Source organism: Girardinichthys multiradiatus, chromosome 6 (assembly GCF_021462225.1).
Source record: "Girardinichthys multiradiatus isolate DD_20200921_A chromosome 6, DD_fGirMul_XY1, whole genome shotgun sequence".
Classification (NCBI taxonomy): domain Eukaryota; kingdom Metazoa; phylum Chordata; class Actinopteri; order Cyprinodontiformes; family Goodeidae; genus Girardinichthys; species Girardinichthys multiradiatus.
In genome coordinates, this window is record NC_061799.1 from 30,691,529 (window position 1) to 30,717,288 (window position 25,760).

Here is a 25,760-nt window from a genome sequence, read left to right on the forward strand (position 1 = left end):
AAAATAGCAGACAGAAAGAAATGTCTTCTGCTCAATAAGGGTCAATTTTCCAATTAACTTCAGTCCATTAAGCAAAAAATAAAAATGTGCAAAATGCAGGCTGTATGACATGAAAACATTAAAATTATTGGAAAAAACAGAAAAGAAACCTTCCAACATTAGACTAAAATCTGTTTAAAACTAGGATAATTTCTGAAACACCTTTTTTTCCACAGACCATTTGGCAGACATAGCTTTCTCTCTCAATTGTGACATTTTGTTTAGGAAACTATCACTAATGAGTGCATATGAGCAATTAATCCATGCTCTGAGTGGTCAGTCATTTTCTACCAATTATTCCATAGTGGGTTGTGGAGGAGCTGGTGCCTATCTCCAGCAGTCTATGGGCAAGAGGCAGGGTACAACTTGGACAGGTTGCCAGTCCATCACAGGGCAATACACAAACAACCACGCACACACTCATTCATACACCTAAGGGCAATTTAGAGTGACCAATTAACCTAACAGGCATGTCTTTGAGAGGAAACCAGAGTACCCAGTGAGAACCCACACATGCACAGGGAGAACATGCAAACTACATGCAGAAAGACCCCAGGCTGGAATCGAACCCAGGACCTTCTTGCTACAAGGCAACAGTGCTATCAACTGCACCACCATGCAGCCATGCTCTGAGTGGTCATTTAGAAAAACTAACTAAGCTGTTTTTCTCAAGATGTGATTTGTAGAGGGAAAATGGAACCATCAGGTCAAAGATCCTTTCATACCAGGAGAACAGGGTTGTTTGATGTATGCTGTTTTACCTTTAACTACATAAGTTTATATAATGCAGTTTAAGTTGCATGTGAATAACAGCTTTTTTGAGCAGAATACAAGAGAATACACAAGCAGTTTTAACTAGAGTGCTCTCTACTTCAATACCTAACAGTTAAATGCTACAAAAACCTGTTTTAGAGGCCAGTACAATTACAGTAATCAGCAGGCATCACTTGGCATCTTTTCAACCCAGCTTTAGTTTGTTTGGTTTATAAAAGCCTTTAAACATGCATGCTAGGTCAACTTGTTTCTCTAAATCACCATTGGGTATGAGTGTGTGTGTGTGTGTGTGTGTGTGTGCGTGTGTGCGTGTGTGTGTGTGCGTGTGCATAGTTGTCTTTCTGTCTCTGTGTTGCCCTGTAATGGACTGGCGGTACCCCTACCCCCTCTTGCCCACTGACCGTTTGAGCTCAGCAGCAACCCCTTGACCCTGGATTTAGTAAGTACAAAAAAATTGATGGATACAAACTATATTTACTGTCTCCTACTCCTCCCGATGCTCTTCTCGGTAATCATTTATCAGCTCACTGCAAAAACTTAATGAAATTTGTATAGGTACAGCCTTATACAAATCTAGGTAACAAAGGTTAGAGGCCATAAAAGTATTTAAAGATCTCACCAAATACCTGAAATATCTTTTTAGCACATTTCCTGTGAAAAAAGTTGAAATATATTCAGATAGAGAAATCTTATACTTTATTATTTATATTAAGGAAATACAGGTCCTTCTAAAAATATTAGCATATTGTGATAAAGTTCATTATTTTCCATAATGTAATGATGAAAATTTAACATTGATATATTTTAGATTAATTGCACACTAACTGAAATATTTCAGGTCTTTTATTGTCTTAATACGGATGATTTTGGCATACAGCTCATGAAAACCCAAAATTCCTATCTCACAAAATTAGCATATTTCATCCAACCAATAAAAGAAAAGTGTTTTTAATACAAAAAACGTCAACCTTCAAATAATCATGTACAGTTATGCACTCAATACTTGGTCGGGAATCCTTTTGCAGAAATGACTGCTTCAATGCGGCGTGGCATGGAGGCAATCAGCCTGTGGCACTGCTGAGGTCTTATGGAGGCCCAGGATGCTTCGATAGCGGCCTTTAGCTCATCCAGAGTGTTGGGTCTTGAGTCTCTCAACGTTCTCTTCACAATATCCCACAGATTCTCTATGGGGTTCAGGTCAGGAGAGTTGGCAGGCCAATTGAGCACAGTGATACCATGGTCAGTAAACCATTTACCAGTGGTTTTGGCACTGTGAGCAGGTGCCAGGTCGTGCTGAAAAATGAAATCTTCATCTCCATAAAGCTTTTCAGCAGATGGAAGCATGAAGTGCTCCAAAATCTCCTGATAGCTAGCTGCATTGACCCTGCCCTTGATAAAACACAGTGGACCAACACCAGCAGCTGACACGGCACCCCAGACCATCACTGACTGTGGGTACTTGACACTGGACTTCTGGCATTTTGGCATTTCCTTCTCCCCAGTCTTCCTCCAGACTCTGGCCCCTTGATTTCCGAATGACATGCAGAATTTGCTTTCATCCGAAAAAAGTACTTTGGACCACTGAGCAACAGTCCAGTGCTGCTTCTCTGTATCCCAGGTCAGGCGCTTCTGCCGCTGTTTCTGGTTCAAAAGTGGCTTGACCTGGGGAATGCGGCACCTGTAGCCCATTTCCTGCACACGCCTGTGCACGGTGGCTCTGGATGTTTCAACTCCAGACTCAGTCCACTGCTTCCGCAGGTCCCCCAAGGTCTGGAATCGGCCCTTCTCCACAATCTTCCTCAGGGTCCAGTCACCTCTTCTCGTTGTGCAGCGTTTTCTGCCACACTTTTTTCTTCCCACAGACTTCCCACTGAGGTGTCTTGATACAGCACTCTGGGAACAGCCTATTCGTTCAGAAATTTCTTTCTGTGTCTTACCCTCTTGCTTGAGGGTGTTAATAGTGGCCTTCTGGACAGCAGTCAGGTCGGCAGTCTTACCCATGATTGGGGTTTTGAGTGATGAACCAGGCTGGGAGTTTTAAAGGCCTCAGGAATATTTTGCAGGTGTTTAGAGTTAACTCGTTGATTCAGATGATTAGGTTCATAGATCGTTTAGAGACCCTTTTAATGATATGCTAATTTTGTGAGATAGGAATTTTGGGTTTTCATGAGCTGTATGCCAAAATCATCCATATTAAGATAATAAAAGACCTGAAATATTTCAGTTAGTGTGCAATGAATCTAAAATATATGAATGTTAAATTTTCATCATGACATTATGGAAAATAATGAACTTTATCACAATATGCTAATATTTTGAGAAGGACCTGTAGATGTATATATGAATGACAATGCACTTCTAAAACTTCACTTAGTATCTTTCTGTTGTATTTACTTTAGAATATTAGACACCAATCAACTATTTTCACAACAGTTATATCTCAATGAATTAGAAGAGAAAGGAAAGGCTAAAAGCTTTCAGCAATTCAATTGAAAACGACAATCCAAATATTGCATGATTTTAATAAATAACAGAATTTTAAAACAGAAATGTTTATTTAAGCTCAGCATATTGTACAGTACATGCACTAGGTTGGAGCACCTTTTGCATAAATTCCTGCACCATATGTCACCATTGTGACATAAGTGCAATCAGCCAGTGGGTCTGAAAATGTGCCAAGCAGGTTCTGGTTGGTTTAATAGCTGCCTTCAGCTCATTTGCATTGTTTGGTCTGGTCAACATCTCCATAAAGCTTGTCAGAAGATGGAAACATGAAGTGCTTTAAAGGTACAAGGTTGCTCTGACTTTGGATTTTACAAAGCACTGTTGACCACCAGCAGATGACATTGCACTGGAGATTATGTGGATCTCCCACTCTTCCTCCAGACTACAGGACCATGAAATGCAAACTTTTCTTTCATCTGAAAAGTGGACTTGGACCACTGAGCAATAGTCCCGTTCTTTTTCTTCTTTTTTACCAACTACATCTGACTACGGCTGCAGTCTACACCTTGTGTCTCCCCCAAACTCATGAATGGGCTTTACTTCATAATCCTCTCATCACTACTATCATCCCTTTAGCCTGTGCACCTTTTCCATCAAAGATTTTCCTTCCATTAAACTCCCCAGTAATGTTCTGAGATACATCACTCTGTGAACAACCAACTCCTTTAGCAATGAGCTTTTTGTGGCTTACCTTCCATGTGGGGAGCGTCTATGACTGTCTGCTGGTCATAGACGCTCTCCATATGGAAGGTAAGCCAGAGGCCTACACAATCAGGTGGAAGGCTGCAATCAGGTCAGCAGTCTTCCACCTGATTTTGTAGGCCATGACATGGACCTAACATGGCATTTTTGTAATGAAAACTATTTGTTTCTTTTTCTTATGCAATATTCTGGTCTTCTGGGAAATACAATTTTAGATTTTCCCTGACTGACAGCTAAGATAATCAAATTCTACAAAAATAAACTGCGTATAATGAATGTAGTTTTACATTTCAAAATGAATAAATAAAATTAAATGAAATTAATGAAATTAACATTTACTAAGATGGACCTCTATAATGTAAACTCACTTTTATATTCTGTCATTCGATAAACAGTGAGACAATCAGTGTAGTTCATGATTCAATCTGACATGGTTTTAGATGACAAATCCAAGATAACTTTTCTGACCTGGCATTGGGGCTTATCTAATGGCAGTTTGCAAAACATTGTTACCTTTTTATCTACATTTGCATATTGCAACACATTTTAATAGAGCCCTAAAAAATTCAATGGAAGCTCCTAATACATGTGCACTTTTTTCACCCTAGGTCAGCGCGAGTGTAGTTCTTTGTATTACCGCTCTTTCTGTTTCTGGGTCTTTTTGCATGGAGTTTGCATGTTCTCCCCGTGCATGCGTAGGTTCTCACCGGGTACTCCGGCTTCCTCCCACAGTCCAAAGACATGGCTGTTAGGTTAATTGGTCTCTCTAAATTGCCCTTAGGTGCATGAATGAGTGTGTGCGTGGTTGTTTGTGTGTTGCCCTGTGAAGGACTGGCGACCTGTCCAGGGTGTACCCTGCCTCTCGCCCGTAGACTGCTGGAGATAGGCACCAGCTTCCCCGCGAACCACTATGGAATAAGCGGTAGAAAATGACTGACTGACTTTTTTCAAGAGTTTATTCAGACTAAAATTATATACTTAATTACTAGATTAGAAGTTACTTTGCTATTGGTTGCTTGACAAAATGTATGCATAATATATATTTTTTAATATTCTAAACTATATTTAACTTAGATAGTAGCAGCTCCGACTTGCCAGCTAAATCCATGGTGAACTCAACAGCAGGTAGAGAAAGGAACAACACAGTTGAGCATCTTATTACATTTTTATGCATGTTTTATGTCATACGTCATTATTGCCAAGTAATTTAGCCATAAAGTTAAGTGTTAATTAACAGACTAGAGAGGACATTCAAATGTAATTCGTAACAATTTTCTGTATTAGTTACAAAGCAAAGAAGAAGCATGAGTCAACTCGACTAGATGGCAAACAAAGTGGAAAGTGTTACTAGCTAAAAGCTTTGGCAGCGACCATGACGGAGGTTTGGATATACCAAAACAATAACCGTCTGCATAAGTGATTGTCTGCAAGAGAATGTTTATCCACATAGCAAACATTTAATTTCAATTCTCGACTAATGGATTAGCGCAAGATCCTAAACCTATTGCATTCCTTCTTCTAATGATAATATAATATATATATAATATAATTACTATTATAACAAGTGCTCATAAAGGGCCCCAGAGAATTAAGTCATCTGCAAATAAATTTGTATGACTAAGACAGAAGGACCGGATGGAAATTGCATTGTACTAACTCTGCTGAGGCTCGTACGTAGCTCACACAGTAAAATCAAGACATTAACTGCCCCAGCTATTTGGAGGTACATGAAAAATTCAAATCTCATTTAAATTTCCAGGCTGCTTGATAAGGACAGCTATGCATCAAAATAGCAAGCGCCTTCACAGTAATGACCACATTTTGTTGGAGATCATCTATCAAAAAATATGATTACCCCTGCCTAAACTTCATTTCTCTTGGAATCAGTAGAGATACAAAGCTAAGTAAGAGCAACTGAGGGCAATCGACCATAAAGCTTTATTTATTTGCAGGGTTACAGAAGTGGAAAGATACATCAGTTTGCTCCCAAGACAGATGGTAACAGGTCAAAGGCCAGGGGACACGGGAGAAGGGAAACAATCTTGGTAAAAAAGAAAAAGCTTTTTTTTTTCCACAAGATGGGATGCTATTTTCACCTATGGTTTAAAAGATCCACAAGGTAAGAATTGTTCTCAAACTTTTTTATCTGAGTTTTACTAAAAATATATATTTCTGAAGTATGAAGGTCCTTTGGTTGGACCAAGTCTGAAATAAACAATGCAATTTACTAATAGCATAATCTAAACAACATCCAGTGGCTGACTAGATTGATCTCATGTTCTGAAACATCAGAACATGAATATAAGTTGGTGCAAAATGCCACAAGATAATTCTTATGGACTTGCACTTATAAAATGTCTCAAATTTAACAGGATTTCTGTAGTCTTTCATCAGAGTTTCGATGCCCTACCTGGTCACCATGTGCTTTTTGCATCTATTCACTCACTGGTGGCCTATTGCAGCCTCATTTCCAAGTACCTGATGAATACAGGTCCTTCTCAAAATATTAGCATATTGTGATAAAGTTCATTATTTTCCATAATGTCATGATGAAAATTTAACATTCATATATTTTAGATTCATTGTACACTAACTGAAATATTTCAGGTCTTTTATTGTCTTAATACGGATGATTGTGGCATACAGCTCATGAAAACCCAACATTTCTATCTCACAAAATTAGCATATTTCATCCGACCAAAAAAAGAAAAGTGTTTTTAATACAAAAAACGTCAACCTTCACATAATCATGTACAGTTATGCACTCAATACTTGGTCGGGAATCCTTTTGCATAAATGACTGCTTCACAGCCTATTTGTTCAGAAATGTCTTTCTGTGTCTTACCCTCTTGCTTGAGGGTGTCAATAGTGGCCTTCTGGACAGCAGTCAGGTCGGCAGTCTTACCCATGATTGGGGTTTTGAGTGATGAACCAGGCTGGGAGTTTTAAAGGCCTCAGGAATCTTTTGCAGGTGTTTAGAGTTAACTTGTTGATTCAGATGATTAGGTTCATAGCTTGTTTAGAGACCCTTTTAATGATATGCTAATTTTATGAGATAGGAATTTTGGGTTTTCATGAGCTGTATGCCAAAATAATCTTATTAAGACAATAAAAAACCTGAAATATTTCAGTTAGTGTGCAATGAATCTAAAATATATGAATGTTAAATTTTCATCATGACATTATGGAAAATAATGAACTTTATCACAATATGCTAATATTTTGAGAAGGACCTGTATATTTGTGTACCTTTTAACGTGATTTGCTTTGCTTAATGTTCTTTGCTGTTGTTCAGTCTATTCAGTCTAAACAGGTAGAGCAGTAGGTTCTATAAGATCATTAGTTAGACACCCACAGCTCCTGGAAGGAGCAAGTGGGGACAAGATTGAGAGCTATTTAAAAAGTAAACACAGGCTAAATGGAGATAGTATAATCCAAAAAAAAGAGCTGATGTAACCTACAAGTGTAAATACTTCCACATATAGGTATAATAATGGTAATAAAGGATGGGTCATTGTCACAACGGATTTAATTTTAAACTCAGCTGGATTCTAATAAAATATTCTTATAAAGTAAAAGTTGCTAATTTACCCATTTACAGGCACACTCATAATTTGCAACATCTTGTCCTATGCATGCAATGTATTACTTCTACCTGGATTCATTTAATTTGACTTAATTTCAAGGAGGAAAATTAAAGCAAATTATATATTTTAACAGTTTTTGCAAGGTTTTGTGTAACAAATCACCCAACCACTCGCAAGTTTGTGTTCACTTGGAAGAATTCTGTTTTTAAAATATGGAAGTATTTTATTGAAATGATGAATACTTTGTTCAAACTTTGCTTTTGTTAAACAAAAAACACACCTTTTGCAGCAATAACATCAATGCGTTCTAGTCATCACTTCTTCCAGTAGCATCTCCCTCAAGTCAGCTTGTCTCGGTAGAACCTTCCTTCGTACCATGCAGTCAATCGTCTCCCCCAACAGCTCATTATGGTTCAAATGTGGAGATTGTGCAATCTGCTCCATTTTAGTCTGAATTCTGGATGAATGCATCTTTGTAAAATATTGATGACACAATGTTGGCGGTGGGTTTACGGTCAATATCTGGTTCTAAATCAAGTGATGTCTGCAGGCTATGTGATGGTGCAAAATGGTAGCCTTTCCCCCCTGAAGGTCCTTTCAACTCGGTACAAATCACCTGTTTTGATTTTCCCCAAAGCATGCTTAGACCATCTTGTTGTCTCCCCCATAATTGCATGGCATTAAGCACTGTTTTTGCATCTTTTCATTTTTTCTGCACATCAAATACCATCTGTCAACAACACCCTTTTCTCATCTTTCAATTTTCAAAGTCAGTGATCTTTTCTCCAAATTGGGCACCCTGAGATATGCCCTTCCAGCAATAAAGTCTAGCAGAAGTCCACTGACCAAAAATGACAGCAGATTCATGCTGTTCAAACAAGTTTCTGCTGCCCACCTTGTGTCCATGCTTTCGAGTAACAACCCTGATCCTGTTACTATGCTAATCCAACAATAGAATCTGGTAAAAGCAGTGGTCGAGTCTGCAGAGAAGGGTGCACGTATATCTTGGGTGAGTGGATTAAAATCCCTGTCATGTATTTAAAAGCAGTAATGTGGATAAAGCAAATACGCAATAATAGAATGAGGTCAAGGGCTGTGATTTAAGGTGTAGGCCAATTTCTTTTGTATTACTTATACTGGTCATGCAATATTTTAAAGTGTTAGAGCCTTTTTTTATCTTTGAAGAAATAAATTAATTTTATTACTATATTCATATCAATTTAATCTGTTAAGAAAATGTTATCCTATTTTTGTTTACTACTGACCTTAATCAAAGGTCTGTAGTAAAAAAATATGACTTTGGATAGTCTTGGATTCTGGACAGCTAAGCTCATCTTGTTGTTTACTTTTTGACACAATTTAAAGCTTCTGTTTAAATTGTGACTATCCTTTTAATGATATATAGTGTACAGATGATTATATTTAGATATTGTCCGTAATATTTAATATTGTGGCATTCTGTGTGGTACAGCAGGGACACCGCTCTGTAACATCATAATGCTGAGGCTATCTCTTAATCACTTAGATCAGTGGCTCTGCTATTTGGGCTTCCCATCTCTCTGACCAGCGGAGGCTCATTAGTGGGCTACTGGGGCTCGTGATGGAGCTTGTTGCTTCACAGGGGCTGTCTGTGGGGGTCTGTGAACCCAACTGCTGCTGCCAAATGAGGGTTCAGCTCCAGAGACAGTACGCTGCCACATCTGAGACAGCCACCTTAATCAGCTGCAAAGTGCACTGCAGCACGCAGCATTCAATTAACAGTCAGATAAATCTCACAGCTGACCACAAAGGGCTTTTAGCTGCAAACGAACATGGTGAATTGGGAGTATGTGAGGTTATGTTGGTTGTAGGGATTACAAAGTTTTTGATGTAATATTTGCAATATGTTAGAAGAAAAACAGATTAATACATCATAGTTTTGTTGTTTCTTCCTGCGTCATTACTTATTTTCTTAGATCTTTGCTGCTATTTTAAATAATCACAATCGTTTGCTTGTTATTGGACTTACTTATTTTTCTTGATTTTATTGTACAGCTGTATTGTTATAATAATATTTCTTCAAAAGGAATTTGACTTCATGTGACCCATGTGCTTCTGATTTATGTAGATTGTCCTTTGACATTTATCCACAATTTATGCATTGTTATGAGCACCAAAACAGCCCTGAAGCACGCAGTGGGATGAGCAAACAATTCACATCTTTACCTTTACATCTTGCAAAATCTGAACAGGTATTTCTAAGATGTGCTGTTTACTTTGAAAAAGTTTGATTACAAATATACATCTTGAAAAATGTTTTCTTTCTACCCCCGTCAGTCCATCCCACCTGGAATGATTATAACCCACTTTTAAAAGTGGCAATTTAAACAATTATTTGTATTATCTGCACATTTTACTGCGTTTACTGTACAAAATTAGCAGTTATGTGATCCTAATAATTTAAATCCACAAACAGGAGCTTACCCTGAGTTATTTTGGTTTGATCAGGGATTTATGATCCCTGATCAAACCCCTGTCATACCCCTGTCAATAAAGTCATCTGACCCAAACAGGGAACAGAATGGCAATCAAAGGAAATGGGGTATGATTAAAAAAATTATTGGTTGTGTATTGATTTATGTATTTAGCACAGACAGTCCCATTGACAAACTTATATAATAAAATAATAATATATCTAATGATGTCGCAATTCATCTGACAAGACAATAAAACAGAAGCCATTGAAACAAAACAACAACACGTTTAAACCAGCTGTCCATAGTGAAGAAAGTTTAAAAAATATTCTAATAAAACCTGCTTACTATGCAGGAGTATATAAAACAAATTTAAATAAGTTGTATATGTGTCTTCTCAAAGTGTAACCATGGCGATCATTCACAACATCAAGTGCCTGTTATTATGTTGCTCCACTTCTTCTGCTAAAAACAGCTCTGATCCATTTGGGGGGAGTCCTGTTGAGTTTAACTCAGGAGGTTATTCAGAATTAATCACTTGTAGGCTAGTTTAATGAGACAATCTAGATCATTAACCTCATGTGTCTACAGTTTATTGTTCTGACATAAATAACAGAAGCGGGCTGAAGGCAGCAGAAAGTAACAGATAATATGACTTTGGGTAAGATTTATTTTAAACCATCATGTTGATGAAAGTTTTTCGTCACCACTTCTGTCAACAATCCTACTTACAAGACAAAGAAAAGATAAAAAACTCATGCAGGATGACTATTTATTTTGATCACTGAATAGAAATTATTCTAAACTATAAATTAATTCCAATCACATCTAATTTCAGTCATGGGTAAAGCAGGACAAGTTGGAAAAATAGCGTAGAAGACTTTATCTTCTCGAGAGGTATAAAGTGAATAATGTTGGGTTAAGCACATGATGGAAGTTTGGTGGAGTGTGCAGATAGACACTCTTAAATCAATGCACAAAAAAACGTCAATACCAGACAGCAGGCCAGCAGACATCCTTGCCTGGGACAAGATATGCACAGCATTTTGTAGCTAGTGGAAGATTATTGAGTATTAACCATTTAAAGAAAAGGCTGCAGACTAATCACCTTATCTATAGTAGTTTTAGACCCAATGACTGTTGGGCTCGGTTGTGGACCCCCGTTAGTAGCCTTGCCAGGAAGAAAGAATTGAGTAAGAATGGAAATGTTTCATTAGCATGCAAAGCAATGCTAACTGGATAACACCACCGACTTGAAGAGGCATCTGAGAAAATAACAACACTGTGAATCCATTAAGATGGTCACCAATGCTTTAAAATGCCAAAAGACATCCCTAATGAGCAAAAAACAACAGTGTGACAACAATCACAGATGAGTCAGTATGTGTACTCTAGTAGTTTGTAATTGTATTTTAGTACATCGGTAGGCGACATTGCGTGAACAGCCGCTGTCATTTTAAAACAATTTTAACTGCAACCAAGAAGAGAAAAGCAGCCACACAGCTGCTCCTTAACTTTTAAAAGATATAAAAACAAGTATTTATTTTAAAGTGTTACCCTGGAAATGTTTATTTTCATCGTATTCATAAGTCAGTAACTAATGTGCTTCCAGCCTGTTTCAGATCATCTGATCATCCTTCGAAATGTAATTATCTCAGTCCAGAGGATAACATTCAGCTCCGGTCAAAGAAGTGACACAGTTTTACATCATTTTATGGATTAGTATTGGTTCCTTGGTCATTTAAACACCCTCTACCATAATCTTGCTATTTATCATTCAGCTGTAGATCCATCTCACTCTCCGTGGATTTACCCTCCATTAACCACAGTTAGCAAGGCCAATGTCATCAGCTGGCTTTAGTGGGATTTCCATGACAAAGGAGCAAGGAGTTAAATCACTGTTGAGGACTGAGATTAAGATGATGCATTGGACATTTTTAATGAACTGGAGGTTTCTTTTCAGGAAAATCTTTGTAAATTGAAAGTTATCTTAACAGAGTTACATCTTAATTTAAATTTTATCATATCTGCTGTTTTTGACAATAGTTGTATATTAAACACACAATGCACTGTAACAGTTTGTAAATAGATTAATGAGAAATAGACTTTTTTTTCACCAGGTCGGCTTTACGTTATCTGTCAGTTGTGCCCTGAACAACTTTTCTACTGCTTGTTTGTATGGTCAGTCGACGGGGATTGGACACCCCTCTCTATTGTGCATTTTGCAAGCACTGTAAGAAAATACAGCCACACACCACAGGTGGGTAATAAGGCTGGAGAAAGCAACTGATTCACAGCTCCTGAGTGCTAAGTTAAAAGGCTGTTTCACAGTTTTTTTTAAGCAGTCTGAACTGCATTTGATCATCTGTAGTTCAAATTCTAAAATAGTTTAATTGAAGCTGGACTGGATTTTTCAACACTAATAATTTGTGAAAACAAGAAAAGGACTTTAAAATTTTTTTTTTTTGTATTAGGACCACCTTAGATTTAGAAATGCCTAAAACTGCCTGCATATAGACGGGTAAAACCAGGAGTTGAATAATGTCCATTAATTACTGATTTAGTGAAACCTTTTGAACTTTGCAACCTCCTTTGGGTGATGGGCTTGGCAAAAAGAGGGGCCCAAAATGATATTTCTGCTTAGGGGCTCATATAACTTTATACTTCTACCTCCTTCTCCTTCGCCTACCTCATCTTGCTTGAGTCATTATCTCTCTTAGTGTACTAATACTTTTCACAGTTGTATTGAGTGTGGTTTTTGTCACCTTAAGTGTTTCCACTTTCATGAACCTCCTGCCTAAGTAGTGCTTTAGCTCTGTTATTTCCATCTTCCACCTACTTCCAGATCCTCTTCTTCACCCAGACACATTATAGTTTTTCTTCCCACTATGCAGGTGCTTACTTACACTGATTAAATGTAATCTATAATGCTAAGACAAATTTGTTGTCTTCATGGATAAATGAGCCATTTCCCTGAAGCAGGGGGCTGTTTGTTTCTCTTCACTGTTTTTCCTTCTAAAATGTGCTGCTACAGCTTTTAAATAAAGCTACAGAGTCAGGTCAGTGGAGTGGAAAATCACTTTCAGCTTCTTATCACACTACCCTGAATCTGAGCTGCAAGACGACAGTGACCAACAATAACACTGTAAATTAAGATAGCATATAGCACGGAAGAGGAAAAACAAAAGGAGGTGACACTATTACAGGATGTCCACAATATTTCCGGTACAATTAAAAACCTCTTATGAAATATTAGGTCCACTATAGTATCCTCTCAGAAAAAGTTTGATTTTCACCCACCTGTGGTATTTGTAACATTCTTCTGAGCCATCAAGGTTAATTAGAATAAGGCTTTAAAAGACAACATATTTATGCTAATGCTGTTTTCGAGTCCCCGTTATCCGAGTGGAATCAATCATGGCTGAGTCCCCTGAGGTCAGCAGCCATACATAGCAATTGCCAGCGTGTCTGAGACTGAATCAAGAGTGCTAAATGTCAAACACAATGTTTGGGGTTAAGCCAATCTAAAAATATACATTCAAACTGCAGAATTATGCTGAGTTTTACACACTGACTTCATTCCATTCAATGAATTACTACAGAAAAAAATGTATGTGAATTACTCCATAATAAACTAGACATGTCTGTTGATGTCTCACTTAATCACGAATCTGGATTTAACTCTATGATAATTAGTGAATAATTATCTCTGTGTTATGATACAGGCTGACAGCAGCAAACCTGATGGCAGTTTTCTCTGTGGCATCTGGTTCATCAGCTGCTGGAAGTTCGTCGGCCAGAATCTCCTCGGGACTCCGTGGGTCATTCAGGGGGACTTTCTGCTCTTTGCCTTTGATCCCCATTCCCGCCGTGATGGCATTCCACAAAGCGCTCTGGGATTTAGAGCCTGCACAAATAGAGAGAAATAGCTGCATAAAGAGTGACACAAATAATGCTCATGTTTGTTTACTGACTGGTAATGCAATAACAACTGGTATATTAATAATATTAATTATGATGTGCTCAATGGAAGGAGTTAAGTCTTAGAATGGCATACAGTATGAAACCGGATTAGTTAAATCCTCTGTTATGCTGCCCCCATGTGGATGAATATTGTCAGTGCCAGTCTACATTTGAAAGTTACTGAAGCAGTATGTAGAGCAGGAAAATAAATATTGAACACATCAATGTTTTTCTCAGTAAATATATTTCTAATGAGACTACTGACAGGGCATTCACTCCAGATCTCCATTGGTGACACCTGAAGTAACTCACACTTTTAAAGATATCAACCCAGATTATTTAATAAGTTATGTTTAACAACTTTGAATGGCACATTAAGTATTGGATATGCTTACTGACATTTATTTGAGAGTAAGCAAAAAAGAAACTTTTGTTGGTTTTGAATACTTAAGGCAGTCTCTTGTGTAGAGAAACATTGCTGAGGTGTGATATCCACATGAACTGTGTTCATATCTTGAAGGTTCTGGTGGCCTAAACTATGCTCTCTGGCCTTTAATTGTCTTCATAGATTTGTAATTGGTTTCAAGTTGGGGGTTGACTGGGTCATACTAACAGCTTTGTTTTTTCCCTCTGAAGACAGTTCAGAGCTTCTTTGACTGTGATTGGGATATTTTTTCCAGGATTGCGGGAAAACCCACTGTTTTGTTCACATTCTTATGAAGAATGCTAAAGTAAATTTCCCTGTGAATCCTTCGTTCATTTTTATATTATAAACTCTGCTAGCATCAGATGCTGAAAAAGAGGGTGTTCAGTACTGATCCCCTATGTAATTCCAATTTCATGTCAAGAGCCCAATTCTTTATTGAGAGAATCTTTAAAGTCTTCAATACTTATTTTCCCCACCTCAAGTGCTGCCACCACTACTACTTGTGAAAAGAAAGCTTTGCCAACTTTTATCAGTACACAAACCTAAAACTGCATGTGTCTTTCAGTTACTGTAAATGCATCCAATATTATATAAAATTGTTTGTGCCAACGGAGAAGGATTTTAAAGCCCATGTCAGAATTTCTGTTTAATGTTCCATAATCTAACTGTTAATGAGGTGACTATAAATCTGCACCACTAATATCTCATTAATGTCGGGTAAAATGACCCTTTAATGCTTTAACCTGAATGGTGAATTGGTTCAAAATGAATTATTTCAGTGAACTGACTAAAACTGAAATGAAACTAATGCAGTGAACATTAAACTTACGAGCAAAACTTGCAGGGGGTCTGCTGGAACTCTCTCCATCTTCATTTGCCACTGGTAAAAAAAAAAAATGTAGAAGAAGAGCTAAATCAGGACTGCGTTAAGGAATAATTCCCCCAAAAAGTTCAGTATCTAAATATTGCTTGTAATGCTTTCAGCTTAAATATGCAACCATTTTTACTGTTAACTCTTTGTTGTCTGTCACACATTTTATTCATTTCAGAGAACTGCAAGAATCATCTACAAAGAATGTTTCTAAAAATGAAAATTTTTATTATTTGAGTAACAAACAAAAACGGCATGAATTCAAACTGTTGAAGATAAAGATATAAAGATATATAAATATATTGCCTATGCATATTAACTTTTCAAGTATGCCCGGTAGGTGATTAATTCCAGTAATTAGCATAACATTTGTCCTTTGTGATGTTTAGTTAATTAAAGAAACTCTCTGACCCAGTTAGTTCAGGGAATTCTTTGGCAAATGCAGGTGAATCTCATTAAATTAGAATATGCTTGCCGATGAGGCTCGTTTGTCAGATCGAAGTAATTTTGGAAATAACAACCTTTAAGCAGATATTAAACGCAACACCACGTTTCTTTATTAAAATATTTTGAGATAATGCTTCTTGAACAACTCAGGCTGATCGCCCCCATGCCATATCTCACTGATGCAATAAGTCATACAAAACAAAAAATCAAACCAAGTCAGGAGACCATATACAACACAGTAAATCTTTTTCAGCTTGAAATTCCTAATCACTCTGTGTTATGAAGCTATATCTATATATTATTTTCACTTTGTGTATGGACATATTAAAATAAATAAGTTACTTTTTGATGATATTCTAATTTATTGAGAATTATGCAATGCTGTGCATAAAATAGCTGAAAAACTGCACACATGAAAAAAAGCAATGTTAAGACTGAATGTAGAGAGACAAGTTCTAATTGCATTCATAGCAACTACGCATAAGCATTGAAGTACAATAACTGAAATGCAAAAGGGCATCTGCATATTAAGTCTGCTCAGTTTCTAACTGTTCAAATTATTGCTGAAAAAACATATTTTACTAGCAATGAGAAGATGATAAGGTAAATGAAATAATCCTGTCCCAATAGTGAAGAAATCACTCGTAATTCTCCAAATCATTACAGGTATGAGGCTGGATTGAACCCAACTGTCTTCTAAATCTATTAACAAGTGTTTACTCAGCCTAAATAATATATATTTACACCCATCGATATAATTTCCATCCATTTTAATTCAATACTAGAAAAACATATTAGGGATTTGTCATATAAGGTCCTTTAAAAATTTAAACTTTGTATCTACATTTAAAGGGCATTTATCAAATTGTGATCCAGCAAAAAATACTGATCAATACTCTATTAAAGAATTCTATATTAACAATAAAACAAGTCACCACTCTTTTTGCAGCCTTTAAAAATATTAATGGATCAGAAATGTTAAATGTCATCGCATGGATTACTGATGCATTTATGATCCAATAGTCTGAAATATCATATAAGTGAAAATATCTTTTGATATTTAGCAGCAGCCATGCATATTAATTTAAGACAAGTACTGACAATAGTGGCTCTACAGGTAATAATGTCACAGTGTGTTGCATTCTGGGTAACGGTCTTCATACTGATTTTTAATGTATGATACTGTGAATGTTATCACAGTGAGTCTCATCATCAGTTCAACAAACAAATGAAACAGCAAAGACTGTAAAGCTCCAGAAAAAGGTACCATGATAGGACAGCAGTTCCAATAGAAAGTCCAATTGTCAATCAATCCAAAACTCTGATTTGTAGTTGTTTCTATACTGTTATGGATTGCTATTTATAGCTTACCTGATGTAAAATCAACCAGAATGTGTCACCAGTTTCAGGAAGTTTTTCAACTTAATCTTTTTGAAGCTGCCAGTTAATCATGTAGTCAGATTACAATATAACAAAATATACCATAGAAATACAACATACTTATGTATCATAAGTCTGAGTTGTGATGAGTTAGTGTACCACAGTTTGCATCATTAGTATGAGTCACTCATACAGTGACAGTGTTTTATTTATATTTTTACTGCACTGAAATGGTAATTTTGTATTTTTTCCATTTCACATGACATAATTGCATTCAACTAACAATGTACCTGAGCCCCCAAGGGGAATGAGACCCTATTCAAAATTGCCTGTTGTGGTTTTAATCGTTCAAAGTCTTGTGGGAGAAGCATGTTTGGTTACATCACCTGAGAGTTTTAGAGCTATGCTTTGCTAAGTCAACCATTTTTCTAACTGTTGTACACCATATAGATAATGAAAAATCTTTTAACATCCAAATACAAACATCACATGGATGCCAGTATCCCATTCAAAGATATTAGGGACAATGCACTACACTAGAAACGTGTCTGACTTGGATGATGGAATTTGCAAAGCTTGTGTGGAGAAATAACAAAATGCTGAATTTGACTCATTTTATGAAGAGTTAGGCTGAGAAGTGGTTGTTGGAGAGCTCACCATTTTTGCACAGGATGAGAGTTACTCTTGATGGACTAAAGGACAAAACATTGGTCTCATACTTTGTTACTTACAGTATTTTACATGAATGTAATTATTGGAGTTACATAACATGAATTAGATTTATGAGGGCCCCTGTTGAAAGACCACATGGTTGATGTTAGATGGTAAATGTATGTACTCAGAAGAATGTAATTACTACAGTAATGGTTGCTAGGCACTCGGTGAGATGCTTTTGTGTAGAACTCTGCACCATAGTTGAAGACCACATTGTCTTTCTCAAATATCTTTTAAAAACATCATTTTACATACAGTCAGGGAAAAAAGAAGGCACACTCCCCTTAAATTCTTGGGTTTTGTAAATTATAAATTTTTTATGTTTGGCGTCCTGGTTTTTTCACAAACTTTTCCATTTTGCCACAATCTTTAAACGGTCCTATATTTTAAATAATTAGATTCAGGAAACCTAAGATAAAGGCCTGAAACAAAAACACAGTTCATGTCCCAGCTAGGATAGATAGCTCGGACAGGGGGCAAACAGCCAGACCATAAGGTAACTATGGATGCTGTTTTTGAGCATAGAGCTCATCAGGTAAGAAGATTTTATATATCAATATGTAGCTGGAGCAGCATATTATTTTCCTTCTCTGAGCCATAGGAGCCAGAGCAGAAAACAGAAAAACCTGAAGGAGAATGTCCAGACTTAAATCTGCCTAAATGGCTATCTGCCTTGGTGGCGTTCATTGCCTCTATGGGTGGCAGAACCAGTTAGATTTAGGGGGCAATTGCTTTTCCCACATAGGGCCAGATTGGTTTGGACAGTTTTAGATTCCTTTAAAAATGAAATCATCATTGAAAATTGCATTGTATTAAGTCAGATTATCTTTTTACAATTTGTTTGATGATCTGAAAACGTAATTGTGGCAAAAAAAAAAAGTACAAACAAAAGAATTCAGTGGGAAGTGCATTTGTCTGTATCTGTTATGATTTGGGGTTGTTTGGTTTTTGGTTGCCAGTTTTTCTTATGTTTCTCACGTTTGAGGTTTTGAATCATGCTTCTGTTTATTATTTTCCTGGTCATGCTTTAGTTTTTATCTTCTAGTTCATGTTTTGTCAAGTTAGGTTTTTGGATCTGGTTATGCTTTAGTTTCATGTTTTTCTAGGTATGTTTCTATTAGTTTTTATTCAAGTCTCTTTTCTGCTCTAGCCACGTTTTGTTCTCTCCTGTCTGTTTTCAATCATCTTCATTCGGTTCACCAGGACCTAGCATTCAGTCTCCTCATTTCACCTGGTTCTTGCTCCATATATACACATCTGTTCTGTTCATTCCACGCAGAAACATCACAGTTCATCTGTTTATGCCAAGCCTGTTCTGTCAAGTTTGTTCTGTTTTGCCTAAGTTTGTCCATGCCTGCATCTGCAACTACCCGTCTGCTCGCAAGTTTCTTTTTGGTTCTTAAAATCTTTTTTCAACTCACCATGCCACGTTGCTTCCTGCTTGTCTGCATTCTGGGGTCCTCCGCCATACCAGCCGTGACAGTATCTTTAAAAGGTAATGGATCTTTGTGCGTTGTATTTGTTCAAGTCTTATCTGGAAATTTACAATTCACATCTGCCACGTTTACATCACTAAATATATGAGGTCCACTCTTTTAAAATCTGGAATGTTCATATATGTAATTAAGCTACTGTGGATTCTACTACTTAACCTACAAGGTCTATCTCATTCTTTATCATGATCTTGTTGTAAACAGAAATTCTTATCTTTCAGACTGAGCGAAAACTAAAAGAAAGCTGGAAAACTATTGATTTGAAAAGAGAGTGGGAAATTTAGCATCAAGCAAAAAAAAAAAAATGTTTTCAATGTCATCAGAAAAAAAAGTAGATAAAAACAAGATTATGTTCTCACCATGGAAACAGAAGTGTGTGTATGGTGTCTAACTTCAACACTGTGCTCACTGATCTCTGACTCTGTGTCCTACTGCTTTTAGCTTTCATTTTTGATCTCTCTTCCACACCAAACACAGACAATGAAGCAATAAGTTTCCACTAAAAAGATTATCTAAGGGGGTGGGTAAGCTAGAACATTCCTTAAAGATATTTCTTGATTATACAGAATATCTCAAATGTGTATGATTTTTAACGACCAATTATTCTGTCTCTGTGGTAAACAGGCAAACAGGCAGCCCCACATTTTCAAATTTCTTTCCTGGTAGAGTTTCAAAGCTTGTTCTTCTATTTAAGGTCATTGAAACTTAACTTAACCTCAAGCTACAGAGATCCAACACTGTGATAGTGTCAGGGACGGACATCTACGAAGCATAGAGCAAAAAGGAGGAGCTGAAAACCAGGTGAGACGTATTGTGCTTAATTTGATGATTCCATGCACATGGTAATGTCACCTGTTTTGATGCATTTTTCTAATCAATTTCAAAAACTTTACACTGTGTAAAGGCATTTCTGTACAAACGCATACAATGGAACCAAATATCCCTATTAGAGAGTGCAAAATATCCAATCATGAGCAAAAGGTGCCTCATTATTTCTTATACATGAATGAATAATAAACCTTTTCAAATTTTGCCATTCTACAATCCCAAAATTGTTGAAATAGTGTATGTAAGTAGTGGATATAGTGTCAGCAAACAGCAATTTTAAAGTCTTGTCACACATTTTCAATTGAATATTGACCTGGACTTTGCTTTGATCTCAGCCACAATAAAAAAGTTGTGTTAAGTGTTGTTTTACTGCTAGAAAGTCTCAAATGTTTTACTGCCTTTAACAAGTTTTCTTCCCATAAATCTCTGTATTTGGCTCTATTGATAGAAAGTCCATAGCATTATGTTGCCATTATCATTTATCACAGGACAGATGGTGTTTTCAGGGTCATGTGCATATGTATGTTTTTGCAACACAGAACATTTTTTATGTAAGCCAAAAATGTTGTTTTGGTCTCATCTAACCAGAGCACTTTCTTCCATGGTGGCTGTGTCCCCTACATGGCTCATAGCTAATTTAGAAATATTTTGGCATGAGGCAAAACTGTAAAAGAGATCTATAGTGATGTTATTTGAACAATAACTTTCCTCTTGAAACTCTTTCATTAGGACCATATTTGCTGTATTGGAGTTTATGATTAATAGTTGTCCTGTCTAAAAATTCTCACACCTCAGCTGTGGGTCTCTGAAGCTGCTTCTGAGCTACCATGAGCCGTTTGGCTGCATCAATAAATAATGCTCTCCTTGCCCAACCTCTCAGTTTAGGTCGATGGCCATAACTTGGTGGGTTTGCAGTTGACCCATATTCCATTTCCTATTTTCTCATGATGGATTTCAAAGTGCTCCAGGAGATGTTCAAAACTTGATATATTGTTTTATAACCTAATCCTACTTTCAACTTTAAAACTTTATAGCTGAACTGTGTGCTGGGTTCCATGAGCTTCATGGTGCTTTTTGTTCACTAATGTTCTCTGACAAACCTCTGAGTGCTTCACAAAACAGCAGTACTTATTCTGAGATTAAATTACACATATGAGGACTTTGTTTCTAATTACTTTATGAAGGTAAATGTATTTGATTTTATTTAGGGGTATCAGATTCAAGTAGGCTACAATAAAATAAAAATCTATAAAATCATTTTTCTGTCACTTCATACTTGTGCACTATTTGATGCAGGTCTATCACATAAAATTCAAATAAAATATAAGAAATTTGAGATTATAACCTGACATACTGTAAAATGTTCAAGGGATTTTAATACTTTGTGCAAGGTCACATGTGAATTACTAAAAACCTAAAGGCTTTGTTTCTAATATTTATATTAAAAATTATTTATATTTATTAACAACCAGTAGTCACTTGTTTAATTGTTTAAACAACTCCTTAAACAACCATTTTTGTTTAAATCAGACTTTCATACAAGTGTATAAAGATCAGATAAAAAGACCAATAATTACTTAGGTGTGCAGGAATACATTTTTTCTGCTGGAAGAACTCATGCTGGGCCAAAATGTACGACAATAAAGACAATGAATCACATGCCGATTGTACTGTTCATGCATCAGCTACTGAGAAAGAAAGACTAAATGGCTTGTTGGTAATTACAACTTTTAAACAGAACAATGCTAAGCTCACAATTGACACACAAAAAAATATTTTTTGCAGTGGCATGCCTTGGGATACAAACATAATAAGCAGAAAGCTAAAAAGATAAGTGCTTTCAACAAAACAGTAACATTGTAAATCACTAAACTGCGAAGAAAAGGGCCCTAACTGCTGGGTATTCCAAGACAGCAGCTAAAAAAGGTAAAATTACTCCTCTCCACATGAGTCTTGTAATATCAGCTGCACTAATAAGCCTAACACATGAAAAAACACCTCACTTGGAATCCGCACGGAGGCTGCTAGCTACAGTTCAGGTTCAGAGTTTAATAGGGGAGAAAACACAACGAGTCAAGACAGGCAATGAGGCAGCAGCGGTTAGGAGTCACGCATCAGAGGAGGTGATGCTGTGCAGGCTGAACCCTAAGACCAGTCAGCAATTGATTGTGACACTTGTGGTTTACCATGACAACGGCCATGCTTGTTGGAGAGGATTGTCATGATACAGAACATGTGTTACTGAGATGCTTTTTACATATAAGAGGATGCGATCATGTAGGCGGAACATTAAATGCATTATCTGTGCCATCATAAAATTGTTTAGAGCCGCTTTTAATGTCTATATTCTCTGATGACATATTTGTAGACGATGGCCCTTTTTTACTCCTCTCTGCAAAAGCTTATCATGAAGATTTGTGCTGTTTCCCTGAGATTAGAGATTGGCTGTACCTGTTTCCAAGAAAACTGATCGCAGCAACCTTGTGGCCCACAGAGTTAACAAGGGGGATTTTCTCTTTAATTTAAATCTAATGTGTTAATTCTGAGAAATGCTGAGCAGAAAAATATGTGGAAGTGGAGAAATAAAGTGGAATCTAATGTAAAGGTGTTAGGGGTTACAGGTTTTCGAGCCTGGACATTGTGTATCATAACAATGGCATTATTACATTTACTGTTGTGTAACTCACCTTATGTATTGCCAAATAATGACAGAGGACTATTGTTTAAAATAAAAACAGTGTAGGCAGTATAAACAAGTGTTGAGTCTAAAATACGGTTTTTATTTTAAAAATGTAGGAAAGTGTTTGCGTTCTCACCAATGCAGTTGCAAAAAAGGAAGAAAAAAGTATAAATCAACAAATTGGCAATTATATACAATTGCCTTCTAGGGGATGCAACACAATCAGTAACCATAGAAACAAGAGTGTGACCCCGAGACGGCAGACTTTCACATGAATCAAATAATTTATCATAACCGATAGCGATTATTATCTACAGAAACGGTACAGAACTGAACTTGTCTCTGGGGTGAATTGGGACTGGTCCCTGTTGTTAGCTGCTCTCTGTGAAAACCTGGGCTCAATTTTCCCAGTCTGTTTAAACCTGGCCGTTTCCCATATTATAAACTGACACTGTTCTCTGTTAGCCTTGGTTTGGTCAAGTTTTGGCCTGTTTGCTATTGATTTATTAGTTGAAATTGATTTTGATATATATATTGATTTATATATATATATATATATATATATATATATATATATATATATTTACATACACTACCAGTCAAACGTTTTACAACCCCTTTCGCATTTAATGGTTTTCTTTATGTTAGTAACTAGTTACATTGTGCGTAGATGCTCACTGAAGGCATCAAAACTGTAAAACTGTGAAGGAGCACATATGGGATTATGTAGCAAACAAAAAATTGTAAAGGAACTTTAAATATGTTAGCTGTCCTTTGCTGTGATGACTGAAACATTTACCCTTGGCCTTCTCTCAATGAACCTCTGGGAAGTTATTTCAACACTCTTTGATAAACTACTTCAGGTGACCATCTCATGAAGCTCATGGAGAGAATGCCAAGAGAGCAAAGCAGTAATGAAAGCAAACGGTGGCTATTTTGAAGAATCCAAAATATAAAAATGTTTAGCAATATTTCACACTTTTGTTTACTGTATAATTCCATGTGTGTTCATTCACAATTGTGTTGCCTTTGGTACGAATCTACAATGTAAATAGTCATGAAAATAAAGAGATCCCATTAAGTGAGAAAGTGTATCTAACACTTTTGACCAGTATTGTAAATTAAAATTACGATCATCCCTAAATTGATGTATCCACTTGTTATCAACAATAATTTTATTTTTGTATTGTTAGCCCTTTGTGATCACATTGCAACCAAAATTATGAAGTAATTAAAGTTTGGCGCTATCATGTGTTGGCTTTTTATCTTGAACGAGTATTTATAGTCACTGGAGGCAAAACCCCCATAACAACAATGATATGAGTGTAGCAAAAAGTGCAGTCACAGTTTTTAGCCTTATCTGATTTACTATTACGTGGAAGTCAATGTTGTAAACGGAGCAATACTAAGCAATAAAGAATGCGCTGGAACATAAACACACATTATTTTTTTATCATGATTACCAGACAAGACGGGCTCATGACTAACTCAGCATGTTTTGTACGTGTTGTGAAAACAGCTGTTTGTTAAACACAAAAAAAGTTATAAAACCAAATCTATTCTGCACATAAACAATTTGATGTCAACAGCTTGGAACAGCTTCAGATTGCTCTATTTATAAAGGATTTCATCACTTACTCCTGTGTGAGACTAAAAACTAAAAGAAAAAGACAATGTAAGGGACACACAAGTTCATCAACTGTGGTTGTCAAGACAATACAATGAATTCCTAGTGACGTCAGCTGCACCCAGCTTTAGTCCTAAGTCCCCTTGTTTCCATAGTTGCATTACAGATACGAGGACCAACTCCAGCTAAATGGACTAATGTTTCAAGTTCTGCAGATATGTAAAAATTGGATCGTTCTATGTTAAGTTGGTGCTTAAAGCCACATTGCACAGGATATCAGGCACACATGTATTTTGCTTCTTACACACATACACACTTTTTTGCACGCTGAAAGCACCTGTAAACAGAGTTTCACCATGCTTTGCATGCTTCTTCTTACCAATGGTGATGTTGAAGCCATCAATGCTGAAGGTGGCACTGCGACCCTTCCTAAATCGATGCTTTTTAGAGTTAGCCTCCATCACTTCATCACCCTCCGGTCGCCCCAGAGCCTTTATAACCTTGTTTTAGTGCCGCTTGTCAGTTGCGTTGTGCTGTTTCACTTCGTTAGCGTAACTCCACTCATGGAGAGGGGAGAGAGGAAAAATGCAGCCCTCTGACTCTGCTTGCTGCTGAGCACTGGAGGGGAAACTGTCAAACACTCTCCACTTCTTGCTACAAAAAAACAGAGCGGGAGAATTTCTCCAGCCCTTCCCTTCCCGGAATCTTTGTTGTACTAATCTTTTCTCTGCCTTTCTCCCCGTTTTCTCACACCTCAACAAGCTCATTTCAAGGAGCTTATTGCTCTCTGATTTGTATTTCCTCGTCTCTGTGTTCCTCCTTTCCACTCTCTCTCCTCATTTCTCTTTCCCAAGAGGTACAGTAGGTGTGTGTGGTGGGTGGCGGTGGAGGTGGTGGTGCATTGTCGGAGAGGACATCTCTAGAGGTGTTTGAGTGAACGTGACTCCACCTACTGTCAAGAATTTATAGCAAGAGCACAAAAGCTCAGAGTTAAAAAGGCAAAAGGTTACAGGAGTCTATTATAGTTTTATTCTAACAATCGTAGACATACAGAAAAAGCACCTTAAACTGATGCAGTGTCATACATCAGGCAACGCTGTGGGAGAGCAATAATCTGTGTTTAGTCAGAGCTAGTCATTAAATCAGTGCCACCACTTTTCAGTTTGCAGTGATAATTTACTCAGGCACAGAATGATGAAGATTATTAAAAGCGCACATAATGTTCATCTGAACGATAAACATCTAATTCAACACAATATCCAAAAAGATA

The 25,760-nt window shown here is 36.9% G+C and overlaps 1 protein-coding gene across 4 annotated transcripts in view; it reads right to left on the reverse strand.

Moving 5' to 3' along the window:
• pde1cb (phosphodiesterase 1C, calmodulin-dependent b) overlaps positions 1-25,300 on the reverse strand; it is a 128,330-nt gene extending 103,030 nt beyond the window's left edge. For 3 of the 4 annotated variants that reach the window (XM_047368558.1, XM_047368557.1, XM_047368556.1), the window contains exons 1-3: positions 24,870-25,297; positions 15,280-15,330; positions 13,802-13,967 (exon numbers count right to left, since the gene is read on the reverse strand). In XM_047368558.1, the coding sequence (XP_047224514.1) occupies positions 13,802-13,967; positions 15,280-15,330; positions 24,870-24,951 (299 nt within the window). In that variant the 5' untranslated portion in view covers positions 24,952-25,297. Of the gene's footprint in view, positions 1-13,801; positions 13,968-15,279; positions 15,331-24,869 lie in introns of all 4 variants that reach the window. The other variant, XM_047368559.1, reaches the window with a different exon arrangement.
• Between the last annotated feature and the right edge of the window lie 460 nt (positions 25,301-25,760).